This window comes from Cajanus cajan, chromosome 6 (assembly GCF_000230855.2).
Source record: "Cajanus cajan strain Asha chromosome 6, NIPB_CcT2T_4, whole genome shotgun sequence".
Lineage (NCBI taxonomy): Eukaryota > Viridiplantae > Streptophyta > Magnoliopsida > Fabales > Fabaceae > Cajanus > Cajanus cajan.
In genome coordinates, this window is record NC_138522.1 from 43,881,681 (window position 1) to 43,900,391 (window position 18,711).

General features: G+C 34.3%; 2 protein-coding genes across 3 annotated transcripts; one reads left to right on the top strand and one right to left on the bottom strand.

Annotated features, from left to right (window-relative positions):
• Nucleotides 1–1,636: 1,636 nt before the first annotated feature.
• On the top strand, nucleotides 1,637–3,119 carry LOC109815724 (RING-H2 finger protein ATL43). The gene has a single exon (XM_020380520.3). The coding sequence runs from the start codon at nucleotides 1,834–1,836 to the stop codon at nucleotides 2,980–2,982; it is 1,149 nt and encodes a 382-aa protein (XP_020236109.1). The 5' UTR covers nucleotides 1,637–1,833; the 3' UTR covers nucleotides 2,983–3,119.
• Nucleotides 3,120–8,425: 5,306 nt separating this feature from the next.
• Nucleotides 8,426–18,654, bottom strand: LOC109815718 (uncharacterized). Of its 2 annotated transcripts, none has more exons than XM_020380513.3 (16): nucleotides 16,522–18,654; nucleotides 16,264–16,292; nucleotides 16,002–16,123; nucleotides 15,704–15,781; nucleotides 15,400–15,519; nucleotides 15,193–15,312; nucleotides 14,960–15,101; nucleotides 14,558–14,734; nucleotides 14,275–14,430; nucleotides 10,183–10,289; nucleotides 9,892–9,982; nucleotides 9,649–9,790; nucleotides 9,399–9,555; nucleotides 9,139–9,255; nucleotides 8,858–8,984; nucleotides 8,426–8,751 (listed from the first exon to the last, which is right to left on the bottom strand). In XM_020380513.3, the coding sequence occupies exons 1-16, from the start codon at nucleotides 16,592–16,594 to the stop codon at nucleotides 8,518–8,520; spliced, it is 1,992 nt and encodes a 663-aa protein (XP_020236102.1). In that variant the 5' UTR covers nucleotides 16,595–18,654; the 3' UTR covers nucleotides 8,426–8,517. The 2 variants fall into 2 exon arrangements, with proteins under 2 accessions (XP_020236102.1, XP_020236101.1); XM_020380512.3 differs by having other exon boundaries at nucleotides 14,558–14,737.
• Between the last annotated feature and the right edge of the window lie 57 nt (nucleotides 18,655–18,711).

The following is an 18,711-nucleotide window of genomic DNA, read 5'->3' on the forward strand; positions in this document are numbered from 1 at the left end:
CGGGTTTATACAAGCAATTAACTACACGTTGGCAATCTGTTTCGAAAGAGATATCTTCCAAGTATATTTTTAATGCCCACCTAAGAGGTTCTTGGATGGCAATGGCTTCAAATTCATATGGTTGCGGAAGAGAGAAGAGTCTAGGTGTTCTAACTTTACGAAAGATTCCTTCATGGTCAGATATATATGAACTCTTGTTCTATAGGAAGAGGGTAGCATCCATGTTGCATTAAATTTGACTCTTTCATGAATTGGCGTAGAATCCAGTATATTTGATGAGAAGGTTAATTTGTTTGGATATTCGGTTGTCTCCCTTTGCTAGCTGAAGAGCTTGCGACCACGCTTCTAGGGTGTCTTTTGTTGTGTATATTGTATCATTGTTGTCCCAGTTCTTTCCTTCCCAAAGCTTTTTGTTTCTATTGAACCAAATACTTCAAAGTATATATCATTGGGAATTCACTTGCTTGTTTATTATCCTAGTTCTGCAGTGTTGCAAAAATAAGATTTTTTAAGCTATCAATTTTGTCTATCGAAGAATTAATATGAGTACCAAAGGAGCAGGCAGCCTTACACTGTTGGGCAGCGTTGCAACCTATAAGAAGGTGCCATGCATTTTCATGTTGGTTATCACACAAAGCTGCACATTGCACTCCTCTAATCTATGCTCTCAAGGTTTGATTTCGCAGGGAGTACATCACGATTTTACTTTGGTGGGAATGTGAATATTCCAAATGCGAATCATTTATTCTATTCTACTTAATTGTTTCTCAATTAATTAAAAAAAATGCATTGATGTAATGACACTATAAAATAGTTTCATATCATCATCTAATCTAACTAATCAAATCTATCATCTATAATCTATATTATATAAAGGAGAGACCTTCCTTTTGTCTCCAGTTTTTTTTAGATATCTATAATTTTTTTCCACCAATATATATGGTAAAATAGAAAAAAATGTATATAAAAAAATTATTTACTTTATTAGTAATAATTACTCACTTATTTTGTAACAATCTTTAATCTCTATTTTTGTTTAAGACTTTTTTACTCTTAATTAACTAAACATATATAACATATCACATGATTTATATTGTAAGCTTTATTATTTTTTTAATTTTATATTATAATAATTTTTTATTGGTTCACAACATAATTTTTTTTACCGTGACAAGGAGTGATCATTAATCTCGTTAATTAATATCTAAAATTTGTTTCTATAAAATCGTAAAAAAAGAATTTATCTCATTAACTTTTACCTGACAATATTAATTAGTTAAAAGTATTTAGAAAAAGAATTACAAGATACAACCTTTTAGAAATATTATTAAATATCGATAAAAAAAAAAGAAAAAGAGTTGTATGTATATAGGATGATAAAAAATGTATTTTTGGTAGAATGATTTTAATATTTCTTATTATATATTACATATTAATTATTTTGTGTAGACTGTTTAAAAAATTAGATAAAAAGAAAAATAAAAAGTAAGGGAGGGAGAATTAGTAATGAAATGATTTAAAAACAGTATCATAAAATAAAAGATTTAAAGGCATTAAATATAATTTAGGGGGAAACATTATGTATATTGTATGTAAGGAGGTGTATTTATTTAGTATATAATTAATGAATTGAATAAGAAGAAGAAGAAGAGAAGTAATAGGTATTTGTCTTTGTCTTTTTGTATGGTTTTCCCCTGAATCCCTACCATAGAATCTCCCCCAAAATAGAGCTTCCCCTGTCCACAGTCCACAGTCCACTGTCCACAGTCCACTGTCCACTCCACATCATTAAAAATTAATGCAGAGCGTCACCCACCCTCTTCAACTAATCACATGGCTACTGCTGTTACTCGTCGCCCTTCCTTCACCCTCTTCGTTCTCATTCTCATTCTCATTCTATTCCTTTCCCATGCCAGAGAAACGCCGCCGCCAGCTCCCAATCTCACTGCTCCACCGCCGCCCGACACCCACGGCCCCGCCACGCCCTTCCGACCAGGCATACCCGTCGTCGTCTGCGTTTTGACCACCCTCTTCTCCCTCACCTCCCTCATGCTCCTCTACATCAAGCACTGCAACGGCGCCGCCGGAGGAAACGCCACGCCGTGGACGGCGGCGGCGCCTTTGGACGGGAGGAAGAACTCCGGCATTGAGCGGTCGGTGGTGGAGTCGCTGCCGGTGTTCAGATTCGGCGCGCTGCGCGGGCAGAAGGAGGGCCTGGACTGCGCCGTTTGCCTGACGAGGTTCGAGGCGGCGGAGGTCCTCCGGCTGCTGCCGAAGTGCAAGCACGCGTTCCACGTGGAGTGCGTGGACACGTGGCTGGACGCGCATTCGACGTGTCCTCTGTGTCGGTACCGCGTGGATCCGGAGGACGTGCTTCTGGTGGAGGATGCGAAGAAGAGAAGCAACGAGCGAGAAAGCGTGCGTTCGGGCTTGGACCTGGAGAAGCAGGAGATGGTGGAGTCTCATCGGAGGCACTCGTCGGTCGGGGAGAGAGAAACGCAGCAGAGCCGGAGGTGGACGGCGTCGTTTCGAAGGTCGTTGGATAGCGCCACATCGAGAAAGAAGAACAACGAGAGCGTTGGTTGTTTTGTGCGTACGAGTGCGAGAAAAGACGGGATGTTGTTGACGCAAGAGACGGAGAGAGAGGGAGATAGGACAAGCGTGGAACGGAGGTTGGAGCACAGGATCATTGTCTCCCCAGGCCCAGGCCCAGGCCCAGTCCCAGTCCCAGTCCCATTGGGGGTCCAGCAGCGGTGGAGCGACGTGCTTCCTTCGGACCTGCTCTATCTGACGTCAGAGATGATTATGAGCGAGGCCCACGATGTGAGAGGGTTTATAAATTCGAGAAGTGTTTCTGAGATCACGGGATTCAGCAGGTTCTCCAGCGTCATCGAAGAGGGGCATGGGCATGGGCATGGGGAGAGGGAGAGAGAAGAAGGGTTAGTCAAAAGATGGCTATTGGGTTGGATTTCAAAGTCTTAATTTGTTACTCACAATTCACCAACTCCATCAATCTCCAATATTTGTATGTTACCGCTTAGCATAGCTTAGTTACCAAATAGGATTGGTTACTCCGAAGTCCGAACACAACAGAATATAAAGTGACTTAATTTTTTTAACTCCATTTTCCTTTTCTCTGCTTTTTATTTTCTCTTTGATTTTGAGATACTAGAGTAGCGACGCTGGTGGGAATGGGAGAGGAAGTGCAAGTCATAAAGAAGCACGTGGACGGGAGCGACATGATCCTGCACCTGTGTCTCTGTGCATGTATGGGATACGGAGACCCCTTCTCTGTCTTCCTCACTTTCTCAATTATTTCTCACCTTCCACACATACAAACATACCATCATTATTTTAAACAAATCTTTATTTCTTCAATGTTTTTTCCTATATTATTATATACGCCCACAATTTTTTATGTGCAAATTTCAAACGTATTCAATATTAAATTGGGTCAATTTTGTCCTACGTTCTAATTTAAAAATATGAATAATTACAAATACTTTTCAAATCACTATGAGTGTACTTGTTATCCATTTCAAAGTTTTAGAATCTGACTTTTTACTTTTTAATGTATCAAATTTGAGTCTTATTATACATTTTATACTGTTATTCAATCATAAATCATTAGGTATGATGAATTTGTTAATTTTTATAATAAAAAATAAAAAAATTCATATCAATAATGAATTTTATTTGGTTAGCATAATTGAGTGAAAGAAAAGAAATATAAAAAAATGAGATAATTTTTAATTGTTCGGTAAAAAGGAAAATGGAATTTGTTTTGTTGAAAAGAAAATAAGAAGAAAGAAAATACATATTTATAAAATATTGTAAATAGTATTTTAATAATAAAATCAATGTATTGAAATGAGAATTAGTGAAGGATATTTATGTCTTTTCATGATAAATGAACACTTTTCTTGCCTTTTTCCAAAGTGGAAAGAAAGCATCTTTTGCATGGAACCTACTATTTTATTCTTTCCTTTTTCATTTACATAAAAATCTCTAAACATACTTTTCTTAATAGTTTTTTTATCAATTAATATTTTATTAAAAACTTGAAGAGAAAAAACAGTAAATGTTGAATAAAACCAATTTTTTCCTGCCTGTGTTTATTTTGTTTTTACTCCAACTAAACAAAGGGTAAGTGTTACAAATTTTTTTATGAAAAAAAGGAAAAATAAAGGGTAAGCGTGAAATAGGTGAACAATTACTTTTGATTCGCCTTTTCAACTTATTCTTTATTTCAATTATTTTAAAATTTTAAAATATTCCCGAAAATATTAAAATTCTATCGAAAATATTTTTAAATTTTCAAAAATAATATTCAATAATGATATTCTTAAATCACCTCCGTAAATATAACTTTATCCATTTTTTTCTTCTTTTGAAAATTGAATGAAATGATACACCGCCTGATGAACTCTGATCAGGTCACTGAAAAAATTCACTGCTAGATGCTCTTTGACTAACGGTCATAATCTTTCCAGGTTTTTTGTGGTTCAGAAAGAAAATGTTTCTGCTGGGAGCCCACAATTTAATTAAAATAAGTAGAAAAATAATATTTATGCCAAAACTAAAGGCTAAAATAGAAGGAAAATATTTCTTGGACACACAATATATGAGCTAAAATATACACGAGAGAAAAGTGATATATTAATCAGTATAAAATGTGACGGGAAGTGAAAGATAGAGAGAAATGTGATGTATCATTGAAATATTTGAGTATACAAAATATCATTATCCAAAATGAAATGTTGATCTCTCATATAAATATTTTGTATCAAATTAGTATTTTTTTAATTTTAAAAAATTATTTTACCAGATCATATTGATCTTTCAACCAGTATTCAGTACTAATGTTGTCAAATATTTGTCAAAATGGCATGTTTCACAATATGTTACATGTCACCGAATTAATTAATTAATATGGTAAATTAAGAAAAAATAAATTTAATTTAATAGAGATACTTGAAGAGGTCAAATTACTTATTTTTTTTTAACTTAAAACGACTAAAATTAGAAGAAGAGAAAAAACTAAACTAAAATTCTATTTTAACCTGAGCAAATTATTTACGCTCCACTTTCCATAAAGAAAGTACTAAGAACTATGACAGTGTTTTATGCACACGACGATGATGAAAGTAGTAAGATAAAACTTTTATTATCTCAAAATTCTCGATGCCATGACATATATTGGAAAGTTCTTTTTATAGCAAGTCATACATGTCTAATTTACACATAAGGGTATTGATAATCCTAAATTATTAAGGGCATAGATAGGAAACAAAATATAGTACAAACATTATTACAAAAGGAACCTAGTCTAGATCTATAGATAAGAAAATGACAGAAGTATCTTGACGGTAGCATGAACATCTTTGAAATGACAGGAGCATCTTGTAAGTAGCAAAAATATTTTTGAAAATCTTGAGCATCTTATCTTTATGTCTTGTCTTTGTGAAATGGCAGGAGCATCTTGTAAGTGGCAGAAACATCTTTAAAAGTCTTGAACATCTTATCTTTATGTCTTGTCTTTGTCAGAATCATCTTCAAAATCTTGTTTGAACTTAATCAAACATGTTAAAGGGATTAGTAAAAACATAGTCGGAGGATTCAGTTTCTTCTTTCACCGAAGGATCTTGCATAACTTGAATTAATTTTAATCTTTCTTCAAACTCATATTGTGATGTGATTGATGCTAATTTAGTCATAATCTTGCTTTTCTCTACTAAAAATTTGGCCTTTTCATCTAGATCTTTTTGTGCTTTGGTAGAAATAGAAGATGAATTTACTTTGACTCATTTGTCAATTCTCTTTAGACTTAACATCTTAATGTCAATTTTTTTCCACTACTTAATTTTGATGGATCTGGTTAAGAGTAATAAATTGTTATTGGAGTATGGTTTAATAATAATAATAATAATAATAATAATAATAATAATAATAATAGTAATAATAATATAAAGATAATTCATTATTTTTCATGTCCATAATTTTTAAGATATTTTTATCCTTTATTTATTATGGTAATTATATATTTTTTAAATTTTATTTTATTAATTTAAATAAAAGTTATTATTTGTCAAAATATAATTGTATACCTTATAATTACTTCTTAACTTTCACATTTCAGAACATTAGCAACATACAGAATTTTTTTCCCCTAATGATAATAAGAATAAAAAAAAATCTCGATGTTCCTATAAAATTGGGAGTTCTGTAACAATCAATTTTTAGATTATCACAACTCATCAAACTCAATTCATTGGCCATCTCACATATGTCTCTAAAATCATATTTTTATATTTATCTATTCTTTATATTCTCCTGATCTTTATTTGTGCTACTAAACAAGTAACCTAAAGACTTTTGGATTCAAGTAACAAATATGTCCTTTTACCCCCAAACCAAAATCTCGTGACTGAATTATAATACAATGTTCTCAACTTTGACACAACTATTGAGCTATTAAACCATGATCAAAACATTTGCTCTTGCATTCCTCTTTCATCATTTTGTGATTTAATATAATAATATACAAGTCTTATACGTAGTTTCCACGAACCTTGCATGTGTACTACTAAGTATACTACTATCGGTCACAAGACCTGACCTACATCGCAACAAATAAAATTTTGATTCTTGCTATTCGGTGATATAAGACAAATCCAAGGAAAAAGCATCAGATGATGATATGATATTCAGGATAGTAAAAAGTATGTATGGTTGGTTATGGTGCTTTTAAAAGCATTAAACAAGAAAAAATTATCGAAATCTTGAACCACATAGTTTCTAATTAATCTCTACTTAACATTTAATTAAGTCTTATGAAAAATTTCTTGTAAATTGAAAAATTTAAACACTTGTTATATAGTAATTGATTGGACTCATAAATACCTGGTAGACTACTTAATAAATATATTAGTAAGGATAAATCGTTGTAGCAAGTCATTGGAGTCTTAAAAAGGAATTGTTCGAACGTATCGAGTTTAAAATAAAGGTAGGATATGAACTCCCTAATAAAAACCACTGTCCATGTTATATAATATTTGACTTAAAAAAAGACTTAAATGATATTTAACTGGATACGCAGCTAAATGATCATGCAGATGCTCCGAACCCTGTGGTCCCAAATCTGCCATCTACCACCCCATAGACCAAAATAATAGATCATCTTGACAATTGAAGTTACACACAACGTATACCTATTCAAGTTTACAAGTGAATATTCAAAAACACCACCCTGCAATCTCATTCGGCTCCATGTTAAATTAACAGAAAACCGTACATGTGAGACTAACATACCAATACATTTTTTTATTGGAAATTCCAGCCTAGCAGTTATCAATAAGTTTATTTTTTGAGTTCCTTTAATTTGTCAGGGAAAAATCTTCCACTTCCACTATATTTATGAAGAAAAAAAACAAAATACTGCCTGCACTTTTCAGTTTTCTTACACAAGCCTGGGAGGGCCCTTGTCATCATTTGAAAAAATACTTCATTCATGAACTGGAGGAAATTAAAGTTTTCAAAATCAGCATAAACAGTTCACTGAAAATACTTTCAAAAAGTTTACATATAAGAAAAATATCAATCAACAATGACCCTTGTGCTTTATTTGAACTGAACTCCTCCAGGATCAGTAATGGCTCCAGTTTGTTAACATCAAATAGTTCATGCAATTAACCAAGTCTCTTAATTCAATAGTTGTAAAGTTTATCTTAATATATAAAAATAAATTAAATATTCACAAAATCAATTCTTATCAATATTAAAATAATATTTGATTAGCAGAAATTATGTCATGCAAATATGGACTATTTTTTTATTATAAGTTTTGTAATACAACATGGACCGTGTTCATGAAATTAAAAAAAAAGAAAGTATTTCATGCAATTTATTGGAGAAAAAGTGATTGGAGTCCATCATAAAGAACAGAGAACTAATTCTTCGAATTGTCACCAGTCAAGTATCCACCCATATATATTATTCCAGGATCTTTTAGCTTTTGCTTGAATCATTGGGTTCAGGCATAAAAGGTCACTAAAGATAAATCATAACCTTAATTGAAAAACAACATAAAAATACCTAAAAAAATTTGTAAGAGTTTTGCCCTTTGCGCAAATGCATCTGTATAGACAAGTCATTTTATTCAGGATAAGCAACGAAAGCAAAAGTAGAAACTTCCACCAATACATTGACACTTCAAATGTTAACGACATTGCTTTTAAAAATAATTTGTGGAAATAATTAAGTACTCACTACCTTCCAAAATTATTAATGTTTAAGATTAGTGTACAGCATTTAATTAAAACTAACATTGACACAGACAATATCATGATTCATGACATAAAATTCGTATTTCATCTGCATGCATATATAACAGAGAACAGATCTGCCTTTGAAATCAATCTGCTGATGAATTAATTACTTTTCCACTGATTTTAGTTAGATAAATTGATGACATTTTCCAATCAAATATTCTTAAGAATAATACTTTATGATTGATCTTCATTGTTTGTATTCTAAACGAATATAATCATACAAAATTCCTATAAAAGGACTTGTGTTTGTTGCTTGCGTTAGAAAAATGGTATTGTTCCCCTGCACAAGAAGATTGCCTTCTACTTCAATGCTGTATAGCCAGTAGAGCCCGTGAATTCCATGTCTAGCTATCGTATTCTCCTTTCCAATTACTCCACTTGAAAATAAAGGTGGATTTGCTTCTAAATTGTTTATCCGAATCTACCCTCCCAAAAGAAAAAAAATAGGTGTAGTTAGCAAGATAAATACTTACATGCATTGCACAATTTTTGTTTATATCAAAATTATTGAGCAGACACTTTTGTACCTCTAATTCAGCTGAATGCACAGACGCCAGAGCCACTCTCAATGTGTAGGTTCCATTTTTATTCACACAATCAAGGTTGAAATTAATTTTCCATGTGGTTCCTTGGTAGGTGTTATTGTCTTTCTTCCTGCGGATCAACAAAGGAAAGTAACTTGAGACAATACTCAGAGGGAGAGAGACTGGGACAGAAGGAGAACCTATAACTCTCTTAAAATAGTGCTTTCAATAAATATGAAAAGAAGACATATTGGCATTGGCACAAGAAACGAAAAATCACACACCTGGTAACCTGAGCAAAGAACCAGTCTTTTCTGTAGTCGCTAATGCCAACATTGTAAACTAGGTCTTCCTTTGGATACAATTCAGCATACCTCTCCCACAAGCCATATTGCCTAAACCTGCCAGTTACAGGGACATAAAATTTTCATTTTTTTTCTAAAATGGAGGTTCAAGTGATAATATTTGACATATTGAGCTAGTGTATAACTATAACTTTACAGTATGAATGAAGAAGTTATGACAAATTGTACTCAAGTGCTACCTTTCTGGATGGTTGACATAGAGTCTGTTAATGTACATGGGATTTGGATCAGGAACAAAGAACTCAGCAGCTGAACGATCAGGCATGCCTATTTCCCACAACGTAGGGCCATCTCTTGGTGGTTCATAAACAAGCTCATTCACATTAATATCACAACCTATTTACATATTTGTCAAATAAGTGGGTTTATAACAACAATACCATATAGTACTTTAGAACTTTAAAAAAAGGTTCAGAAATCTATTAAGACCTGAAGTTACATTGATGACACTATCGAATTGATAATCACCAATGAACCCAGTGACCCAGGAGTAGAGATTATAGTCCCCAGGGCGTATGTTAATAATTGAGAAATAGCCTTTATCATCAGTAATGGTCCAAAATTGATAACCCTGTTGAATGTTGAGAAGTAATAAACGTGTCATTTTTTTCCCTAGTGTCTCCATGTTGTTGTTTTTATTCAAATGGTACAAGGAAGTGGTTAAAATGTTACCTTACATTCCCTTTGCCAAGATCCAACTTCTCCTATGGCTGCTAGTCCCACATAAGCACCACTAACTGGGATGAATGCATCACTAATGTACCTATACAGGTTTAAATTATTATTTGACACATTTGAAACTGTGAGTGATAAGACAAAAATATTCTCGTCTTGAAAAATATTTTTACACATTTTATTATTACACATTTTGAGTACGTTAGAACTTAGAATCAACGTGATAACTGATAAACCATCGCTGTCTGATAATTTGTCGAACATGAAAGTTAAGCAAATGATACCTACCTATCTCGGACAAGCAATCTACCTTGAACTTTACCTCGTTGCTCAGATGAAAGAAAGTCCTTGGAAGCTGGAAATGTATAGGGCCAGCTTTCAACTTCATTGACCATCTGCAATTATTATTGTTATTTCAAATTCAAACTAAAAGTCTAAGAGTGGGTACACTTAATTGACACAATCGTTAGGTGGAATATGACTTGAACGAATAAACGTAACAACAACGACACCAATAATTCAAAAAAATGAATTTATTTTTGTACCGTCCCGGTTAGAATCTGATTTGATCCCTTTACATAGGTATTGATCCGATGTATGGCCAACTAAGCCCTCTCGCCTTACGGGCTTAGGACTGGAAGGCAAGTGTACCGTCCCAGTTAGAATCCGATCTGACCTCTCTATATGGGTCCACTTGGTCAAAATCCGATTTGACCTCTCTATATGGGTCCACTCGGTCAAAATTCGATCTGATCCCTCTACATGGGCAAACTCGGTCAAAAATCCGATCTGGCCTTTTGCGCAGTGCATTATCTCGATCAGAATCCGATCTAACTTTCCCACACAGACGCTGATCTGATATCAAGGACAAAATCCCACCTCTAATTACCAAATATCTTTCAAATAAAAACGGTCATGAAAATCTCCGCGCTCATAGGGCCTATGAGGCCCATGAATAAAAAAGTATAAAACCTAAAATCCTAAGGCTAAGCAGACAAATTACACTTTTGAATGCTCTGTCTCTAAGGCTTAACCTAGGAAGAAATCCTAGTCCACCCTTTGGCCGGAACATTTTGGCGCCCACCGTGGGGCTACGGTGAAACTTTTCCTACGCCCCAAGTAAGACGAAAAACTTACACTCTACTATGGCGAGAGGCGGCACATCCAACCACGACCCACAACACCCTACCATGGAGGAGATGATGGCATTGATCAATGGCTTGAGAGAGGAGAATGCACGATCCAGAGAGAGAGGAGGCCATTCAGCGAGAGAACGAGGAGATCAGACGACGAGCCGACGAGATGTAGGCCATGATAGCGGCTAATATGAGGACAGCGAAAGAAGATAGTATGACGGAAGTTCTGAGGGATTTTAGACCGTTTTCAGAGGCGATTGAATCTAAGGCCATCCTAAGAGATCATAGGATACCTCAGGTGAAACCGTTTGACGGGACACAGGATCCTAGTCAACATCTAATGGACTTTCGTGCTCAAATGTTAATTTGTGGAGGAAGCATGGGGTCCGCTGCAAGTTATTTATGGGAACATTATAGTTAGTTGATCGTTTTGTATTAGGTGCACTCTTTCCTAACTTAGTATTTTTATCCCTACAAAAATGTGAGAGGGTTTTATGCTAAAAAGGTGTTTAATGAGGTACCATCAAATAATAAAAATCATTATATTCAAATTGATTGACTTGCAGGAAAACTCGTGATTAATCGGTAAAAATTCGACTGGGTGAATATAAACAACTCGAAGACAAAACTCGTGATTGATCGGTTCCCTTCCAACTGGGCGAGTATAAATAACTCGAAGACAAACTCGTGATTGATCGGTAAAAATTCGACTGGACAAGTATAAATAACTTGAAGACAAACTCGTGATTGATCGGTAAAAATCTGACTGGGCGAGTATAAATAACTCGAAGACATAACTCGTGATTGATCAATAAAAATTCGACTAGGCAAGTATAAATAACTCGAAGACGAACTCGTGATTGATTGATAAAAATCCGACTGGGCGAGTATAAATAACTCGAAGACCAAAACTCGTGATTGATCGGTAAAAATCCGACTGGGCGAGTATAAATAACTTGAAGACTAAAACTCGTGATTGATCGGTAAAAATCTGACTGGGCGAGTATAAATAACTCGAAGACCAAAACTCGTGATTGATCAGTAAAAATCCGACTGAGCGAGTATAAATAACTCGAAGACCAAAACTCGTGATTGATCGATAAAAATCTGACTGGGCGAGTATAAATAACTCGAAGACCAAAACTCGTGATTGATCGGTAAAAATTTGACTGGGCGAGTATAAATAACTCGAAGACAAACTTGTGATTGATCGATAAAAATCCGACTGGACGAGTATAAATAACTCGAAGACCAAACTCGTGATTGATTGGTAAAAATTCGACTAGGCGAGTATAAATAACTCGAAGACCAAAACTCATGATTGATCGGTAAAAATACGACTGGGCGAGTATAAATAACTCGAATTATTTTCTCATTATACAAGAGATCGGAATCTGGACGATGTGTCTCTCCGTTTTACGCGAGGTCGGCATTTTGGAGACCTGATCGACATTTTGGAGACCTGATCGGCACTTACGAGACCTGGTCGGTGTTATATACCAAGAAAGAAGTTTTTAACTTGGTTTTATTTCTTCATTAATCATGAGGTCAGCATTTTGGAGACCTAGTGTTATATACCAAGAAAAAAGTTTTTAACTTTGTTTTTATTTCTTCATTAATCATGAGGTCGGCATTTTGGAGACCTAGTGTTATATACCAAGAAAAAAGTTTTTAACTTGGTTTTATTTTCTTCATACATCGTGAGGTCGGAATTTTGGAGACCTGGTGTTATATACCAAGAAAAAAGTTTTTAACTCGATTTTATTTCTTCATTATTAATCATGATGTTGGCATTTTGGGGACCTGGTGTTGTATACCAAGAAAGAAGTTTTTAACTTGGTTTTGATTTCTTCATACATTGTGAGGTCGACATTTTGGAGACATAGTTGTATATACTGAGAATGAAAGGGGATCGGATTTCAAACGGCTAGTGATTCTGCACAAAAACAAAGTTTGAACTTAGATCATTCTTCCTCATTTTTCATGAGATCGGAATTTGGACGAGAGGTATATTTGTTCCAAAAACATGTTTAACTTGGTCATTTTTTCTTTGCCTTGTCGTCAAAATTTGGATGAGAGACGCGTTTTCTCAAAACGTTATAATTTAAATAACCAAAAACATTCAAGTCAATAGGTAGCATTCATCTAAAAGCTAAAAGTAGTGCATAGTTCATACAAAAATAAAGAGCCTACGATGAATAACAAGCGATTCTAATCATCTTCTAGGGGATCCATGAGTTCACCATCCACAATTTCTTTGAAATATCCGAGGCCTCTAAGGTCAAGATCAACATGAAGAAATTTTACTTAAGTTGTGGCAGCATCAAAACCCTATACAAATTTCTCCATGACTTCTATTTTGGCCGCCTTAGAGGCTCAGGGAGTGTACCGTCTCGGTGATAGTCCGACCTCATCGCTAGTTAAGCCCTTTCGCCTTACAGGCTCAAGGTTGGAAGGCAAGTATATCGTCCCGGTTAGAATCCGATCTGATCCCTCTACACAGGTATTGATCCAATGTGTGGCCAATTAAGCCCTCTCGCCTTACAGGCTCAGGGCTGGAAGGCAAGTGTACCGTCCCGGTTAGAATCCGATCTGATCCCTTTACATAGGTATTGATCCGATGTATGGCCAACTAAGCCCTCTCGCCTTACAGGCTCAGGACTGGAAGGTAAGTGTACCGTCCCAGTTAGAATCCGATCTGACCCCTCTATATGGGTCCACTCGGTCAAAATTCGATCTGACCTCTCTATATGGGTCCACTCGGTCAAAATCCGATCTGACCTCTCTACATGGGTCCACTCGGTCAAAATTCGATCTGATCCCTCTACATGGGCAAACTCGGTCAAAAATCCAATCTGACCTTTTGCGCAATGCATTATCTCGATCAGAATCCGATCCAACTTTCCCACACAGATGCTGATCCGATATCAAGGACAAAATCCCACCTTTAATTACCAAATATCTTTCAAATAAAAACAGTCATGAAAATCTCCGCGCTCATAGGGCCCATGAATAAAAAAGTATAAAACCTAAAACCCTAAGGCTAAGCAGACAGATTACACTTTTGAATACTCTGACTCTGAGACTTAACCTAGGAAGAAACCCTAATCCACTCTTTGACCGGAACAATTTTTAAAATACACAAATGACTACGAATCTAACCTTAACATTTATTCCCGTAATTTTAAATTAAACTAATGCATGTGCATTTACAAGACAAATTATAATTATAATAGTGGCATACCTGTTGTTTGGCGTCCTCCCAGAGGCGGGTTGGGCTGAACCCGTTAGATAGAGAATTGAGGTATATGAATATGGGCCCATAGACTTTCTTCCACGGCTCATTGGGCCCAAATTTCATTATGAGATCCACCCCTGAATAATGCGTGCTATGAAATACCTGATTCATTTCTCCGTATAAAGATTCATTCACCATTAGATTTGAATGATTTTTCTTCTCAATTGGACCAATAAACAAGATGAGAAATAAAGATGGTACTAGTAATTAGTAAATGTAAAAGTCTTACAGAGAGTGTGGTGGGGCCCACGTGAGAAGTAAGATATTGCTTAAGGGGTCCAGCAGATCGGAACTCATAACTTGGCGTAATTAGCCAGAATCCAGTGGAATTGGATGGATCAAGGTGTATCCAACCGTGAACGTGGTTGTATCGGCTCTCGCACGCGTACTCATATTTATCATCTACCTGCTTTCAAAACAAAGCAACGGGCCCAAAACAAGTGTCGCATGTTTGAGGTTACTGCTTTCGACTTTTGGGCTTATAATTTCAATAAAGTCTCGGACAATAAAATTCCAAATCATATGGCTCAGCTTTGAAATTAAAATAAAATAATTTTATATTTATACTATAAAAGGTTTTGTGGCCACATGATTCGTTATTAGCATGTATACGGCAAAACAGAAGGCATACCTCTCCTTTGAATTCAGGTTCTAGAGGATCAACAAGTCGCACAGCCTCAGGGTAGGCCAGAACTTCACCTCTTGGCGGTAACCGGTCATCAGGCAGAGGCATAAATCTTTGTCTGTTGTCTGCTACAGCCATGTAGCAGAACCTTTTGGAGTGAAACATAAAAACACCACTATTATTAGAAACATAAAATACGTGTTTCCGAGGAACCAAAATATGGAACAAAAATTACATACTTGTCTTTTCTAAGCTTGAATGCGATCCTAGTATTGTCAAGATCAAAAGCTGGCCATTCCTTTAAATGTTCATAAATGGCATAGGTGTAGAAACCAGAGGAACCAGCAAGCATTATAAACCTGCAACAAATTATACTCCACCTCCTCCTTATTTAATTTATTTAATTTTGCTTCCAAAAGTAAAGAGGGAGGTTGAAAGACAACAACCTTTTATCAATATTGAGTGGAGCAAACTTCCCCTCAAGAGAGGAATTCCATGTTCTCGTGAATGATAGCTCTACTTGTTCCTCATTTTTCACGATTACCGTAAAATTCGTCGCTTCCAATCTGTTCATCATTCCCCATTTATTCAATTAACACATATTATTCATAAATTACCTTTATAGTAATATTTTTTCTCTCTCACCTCTTATATTTTGTCTCACATTCTCTCTCTCTCTTAATTATAAAACACAAAATTATACAAAAATATTGTATATCATACAGTTATACCAAGGTTCATGAATCAAACCTGTCAAGTGTGCCCTTTCCCTTTTTTCCTTTTTCTGTTCTTTTTTCACCACCTTGGTCCCATACGATATCCCAGTACCTACACGCAATGGTAATTGGTTACACCAAAGGAATATAAAAAAAATCAATTCAGGGCTATGATTTCAGATTGGGAATGTTGTAGGAACCAAAGTAGCTAGCTAGATGAGCCTCACTAGACACTGGACATTATTCATTGCATGTTCAGAGTTTGTGAATTGTCCTAGAACAGAGATTAATATATATACATTCTGAATAACATTTAAATATAATTCCTGTACCCTCTGTTAGATTCTTCGTTAAGAACTTCGAGCAAATTGTCGAGGCCATTGTATTGAATTCCCGTGACAATTCCTTCAGGATTTGATAAGTTGACCCGAACTATGCCATTATCCATTATCACCTGGGCAGAACGAACAAAAATTAAATGTAAAAAAAAATAAAAATTGAGAAAAGCAATGGCTTATGCCCCTGAAATGCCATCCTGAAGTGATAAATAAAATGTATATAGCTAGAGAAGAAGCCATTACAGAAGTGTATTACATGTTTATCTTGAATATCCAATCGTACTCCTGGGGATGACACACTATAAATTAGTCCCTTGAAATGTTCCACATATCTTAGCTAATACTCATTATTTTCATAATAATAATACAAATCATGGTGGCATGATGCAGTTTTTATTTCTTATGTTTTTAATTTGTTGGACAATAAAAACATATTCAACTGCAGAAAGAAAAAAAAAAGAGTTGTGGCAGAATTGCCTTCAGTGAAAGAGAACAAGGTATGAAGATGAGGAACCTGGTTTAGTAGCAGAGCCCAGAACCAGAATGAAAAGCAGCATCAAGAAGCTGAAGCGATTGGTGAAGTTCATGTTCCTTGTTCAGGCTTTGCTACGTGGGGACTTTGCTTGATGACAAACGTTACTTTCGGATTCCTTGTCCTTGTCGATTTATCTACAACACCTCTTTTTCTTTTATGGATGAATGAGATCTGCACAAGCCCTTTATATCTCCATAACCAGGCTTAACACAAACGTTACGAAAGGGAAATGCTCCTTTAAGAGTATCAACTTTAATTGAAGAGGCAAGTGTCAAAGAAAATACTGAATTATTAATTAAGCCAACCAAATGGTTTATAATCTGTGTCACTTTTGAACCACTAGAGTGAGTAGTGAGATTAAGTAGTATATACGATGTTTTATGTTAACATTTTATTATTGTTATTGTAATTCTAAAAAAAAATATGTTACTTTTGTCAAATTACCTTTTATGATGAATTTAACTTTTATTAATTTTTATGTAGTTATGATAAAAAAATTATTTTAAATATAGGTTTTAAAAAAATTATTACTAGAATCTAAAAATTTTATTTTATTTGATCAAATGTGATTGTACGATAATATGAAGAAAAAAAATTATATCAGTACATTTTAGTTAAATTCATTTATTATTGCACAAATGTATAAAAGTCACATATGGGAAAAATATTAACATTTAAAGCATTTTATTTTTTTAAAGACATTGATGCATTTTAATTGAGAACATTTGTTTTTTTTTACAGAATAGAGTACTATAACATTAGTTGTTGATAATAAAAAAAATATGATTTAGATTTTTCAACATGTGAATATATAGACAATAATTTATTATGATATCTTACTTTATAAAAATCATATATCTTTACCTTTAAAACGAAAATTTATAAATGCATAATGCCATATTCACCACCAAACCTATAAACCATAAGTAGGTAGTTTGTATTTTAACAACTAAAGTATTTAGCTTGACTTTGTCATGAGGGTGGTGGCTTTTAGGAATCTAGTTGGTTGACAATAGAAGCATGTGATAGTTAAAAAAGGAGAAGTGAGAGAGTCTTAATATAAATTCAGACCTTAAGAGTTAACTTAATCCTATTAGTTTGGTAACATGAAATAAAGACAGAAATTATAGTCATGTGGAAAAATGCTTCTAAGAATATTGTTGGACTGGTTTAATTCAACCACAGACAAAACATTCATTTCTTTACCAATTCTTTTTCTGTAACAGTTGCTCACGGGTTGCCATATGAATTGCAAGTTTAGAACCGTGAAAACCACATATTAATCCACAGAACTACGGATAAGGTTTATCAGAGAATCAAAAAATATTTGCTAACACTAAATATATATATATATATATATATATATATATATATATATATATGTGTGTGTGTGTGTGTGTGTGTTCCCTCTTTTTAATTTTTTTTATAAAGAATTCATGAGAATTAATGTGACTGATTTTATACTAGATGGTCATGGCTAACCAACCCCACCTGTGTCATAGTGAATTCATTGATAGTATAAAATGGGAGAGCTATCCACATTTATAGTAAGCAACCATGTCTCCATCAAGATTGTCTCCGAAAAAAAAGATTCGAAATCAAAAATAAAATAAAATATCGGTATCTGTTAGAAACCAAAAATGGCAATGTTCAATTTCTGAAATAAAAGTTGCTAGTGAGTTGTGAGAATTTGAAGTGAACTTGCAATATACGACTTCATGGTTGAAGTCACAATTATAATGAAAAGATAGTGCTTTTATATTCAGCAAAGCATTGAAAAAAAATTATAGTTATCTATTTTCTTCCTTTGTGCTAAACCAACGGAGGTGCACTTATTACTCTTGCGTCTTGAGTAATTTTTTCTAAAAATAATGATTAGCATCTATTGTGCGTAGTTGGAAAATTGTAGTGTATGATTAGCATCTATTTTGCCAACTAATATCGGTAAACAATCCATATTAGTCCAAGTTATATAATATACTCATAATATAAATGATATGCTGTAACCACTATAATTGACTTAGTAATAAAATGTCAAAATAGTATACTCATAATCCTAGTTGAAAATTTGTTGTTGACATTATAATTTATACAAATAAAAAAAAAGACATGTTATAATAATTATAATCCTTTGTGTTTTGAATACAAGACTATATTTCAAATTAAATG

Bases quoted from the DNA above. Each gene is read 5' to 3' on its own strand.
- LOC109815724 (XM_020380520.3), top strand. From the start codon at position 1,834: ATGGCTACTGCTGTTACTCGTCGCCCTTCCTTCACCCTCTTCGTTCTC.
- LOC109815718 (XM_020380512.3), bottom strand. From the start codon at position 16,594: ATGAACTTCACCAATCGCTTCAGCTTCTTGATGCTGCTTTTCATTCTG. The intron at 16,293-16,521 runs GTTCCTCATCTT...TGTCATCCCCAG, and splicing joins GGGCTCTGCTACTAAACCAG to GAGTACGATTGGATATTCAA. The intron at 15,782-16,001 runs GTACAGGAATTA...CATTGCGTGTAG, and splicing joins AACGAAGAATCTAACAGAGG to GTACTGGGATATCGTATGGG.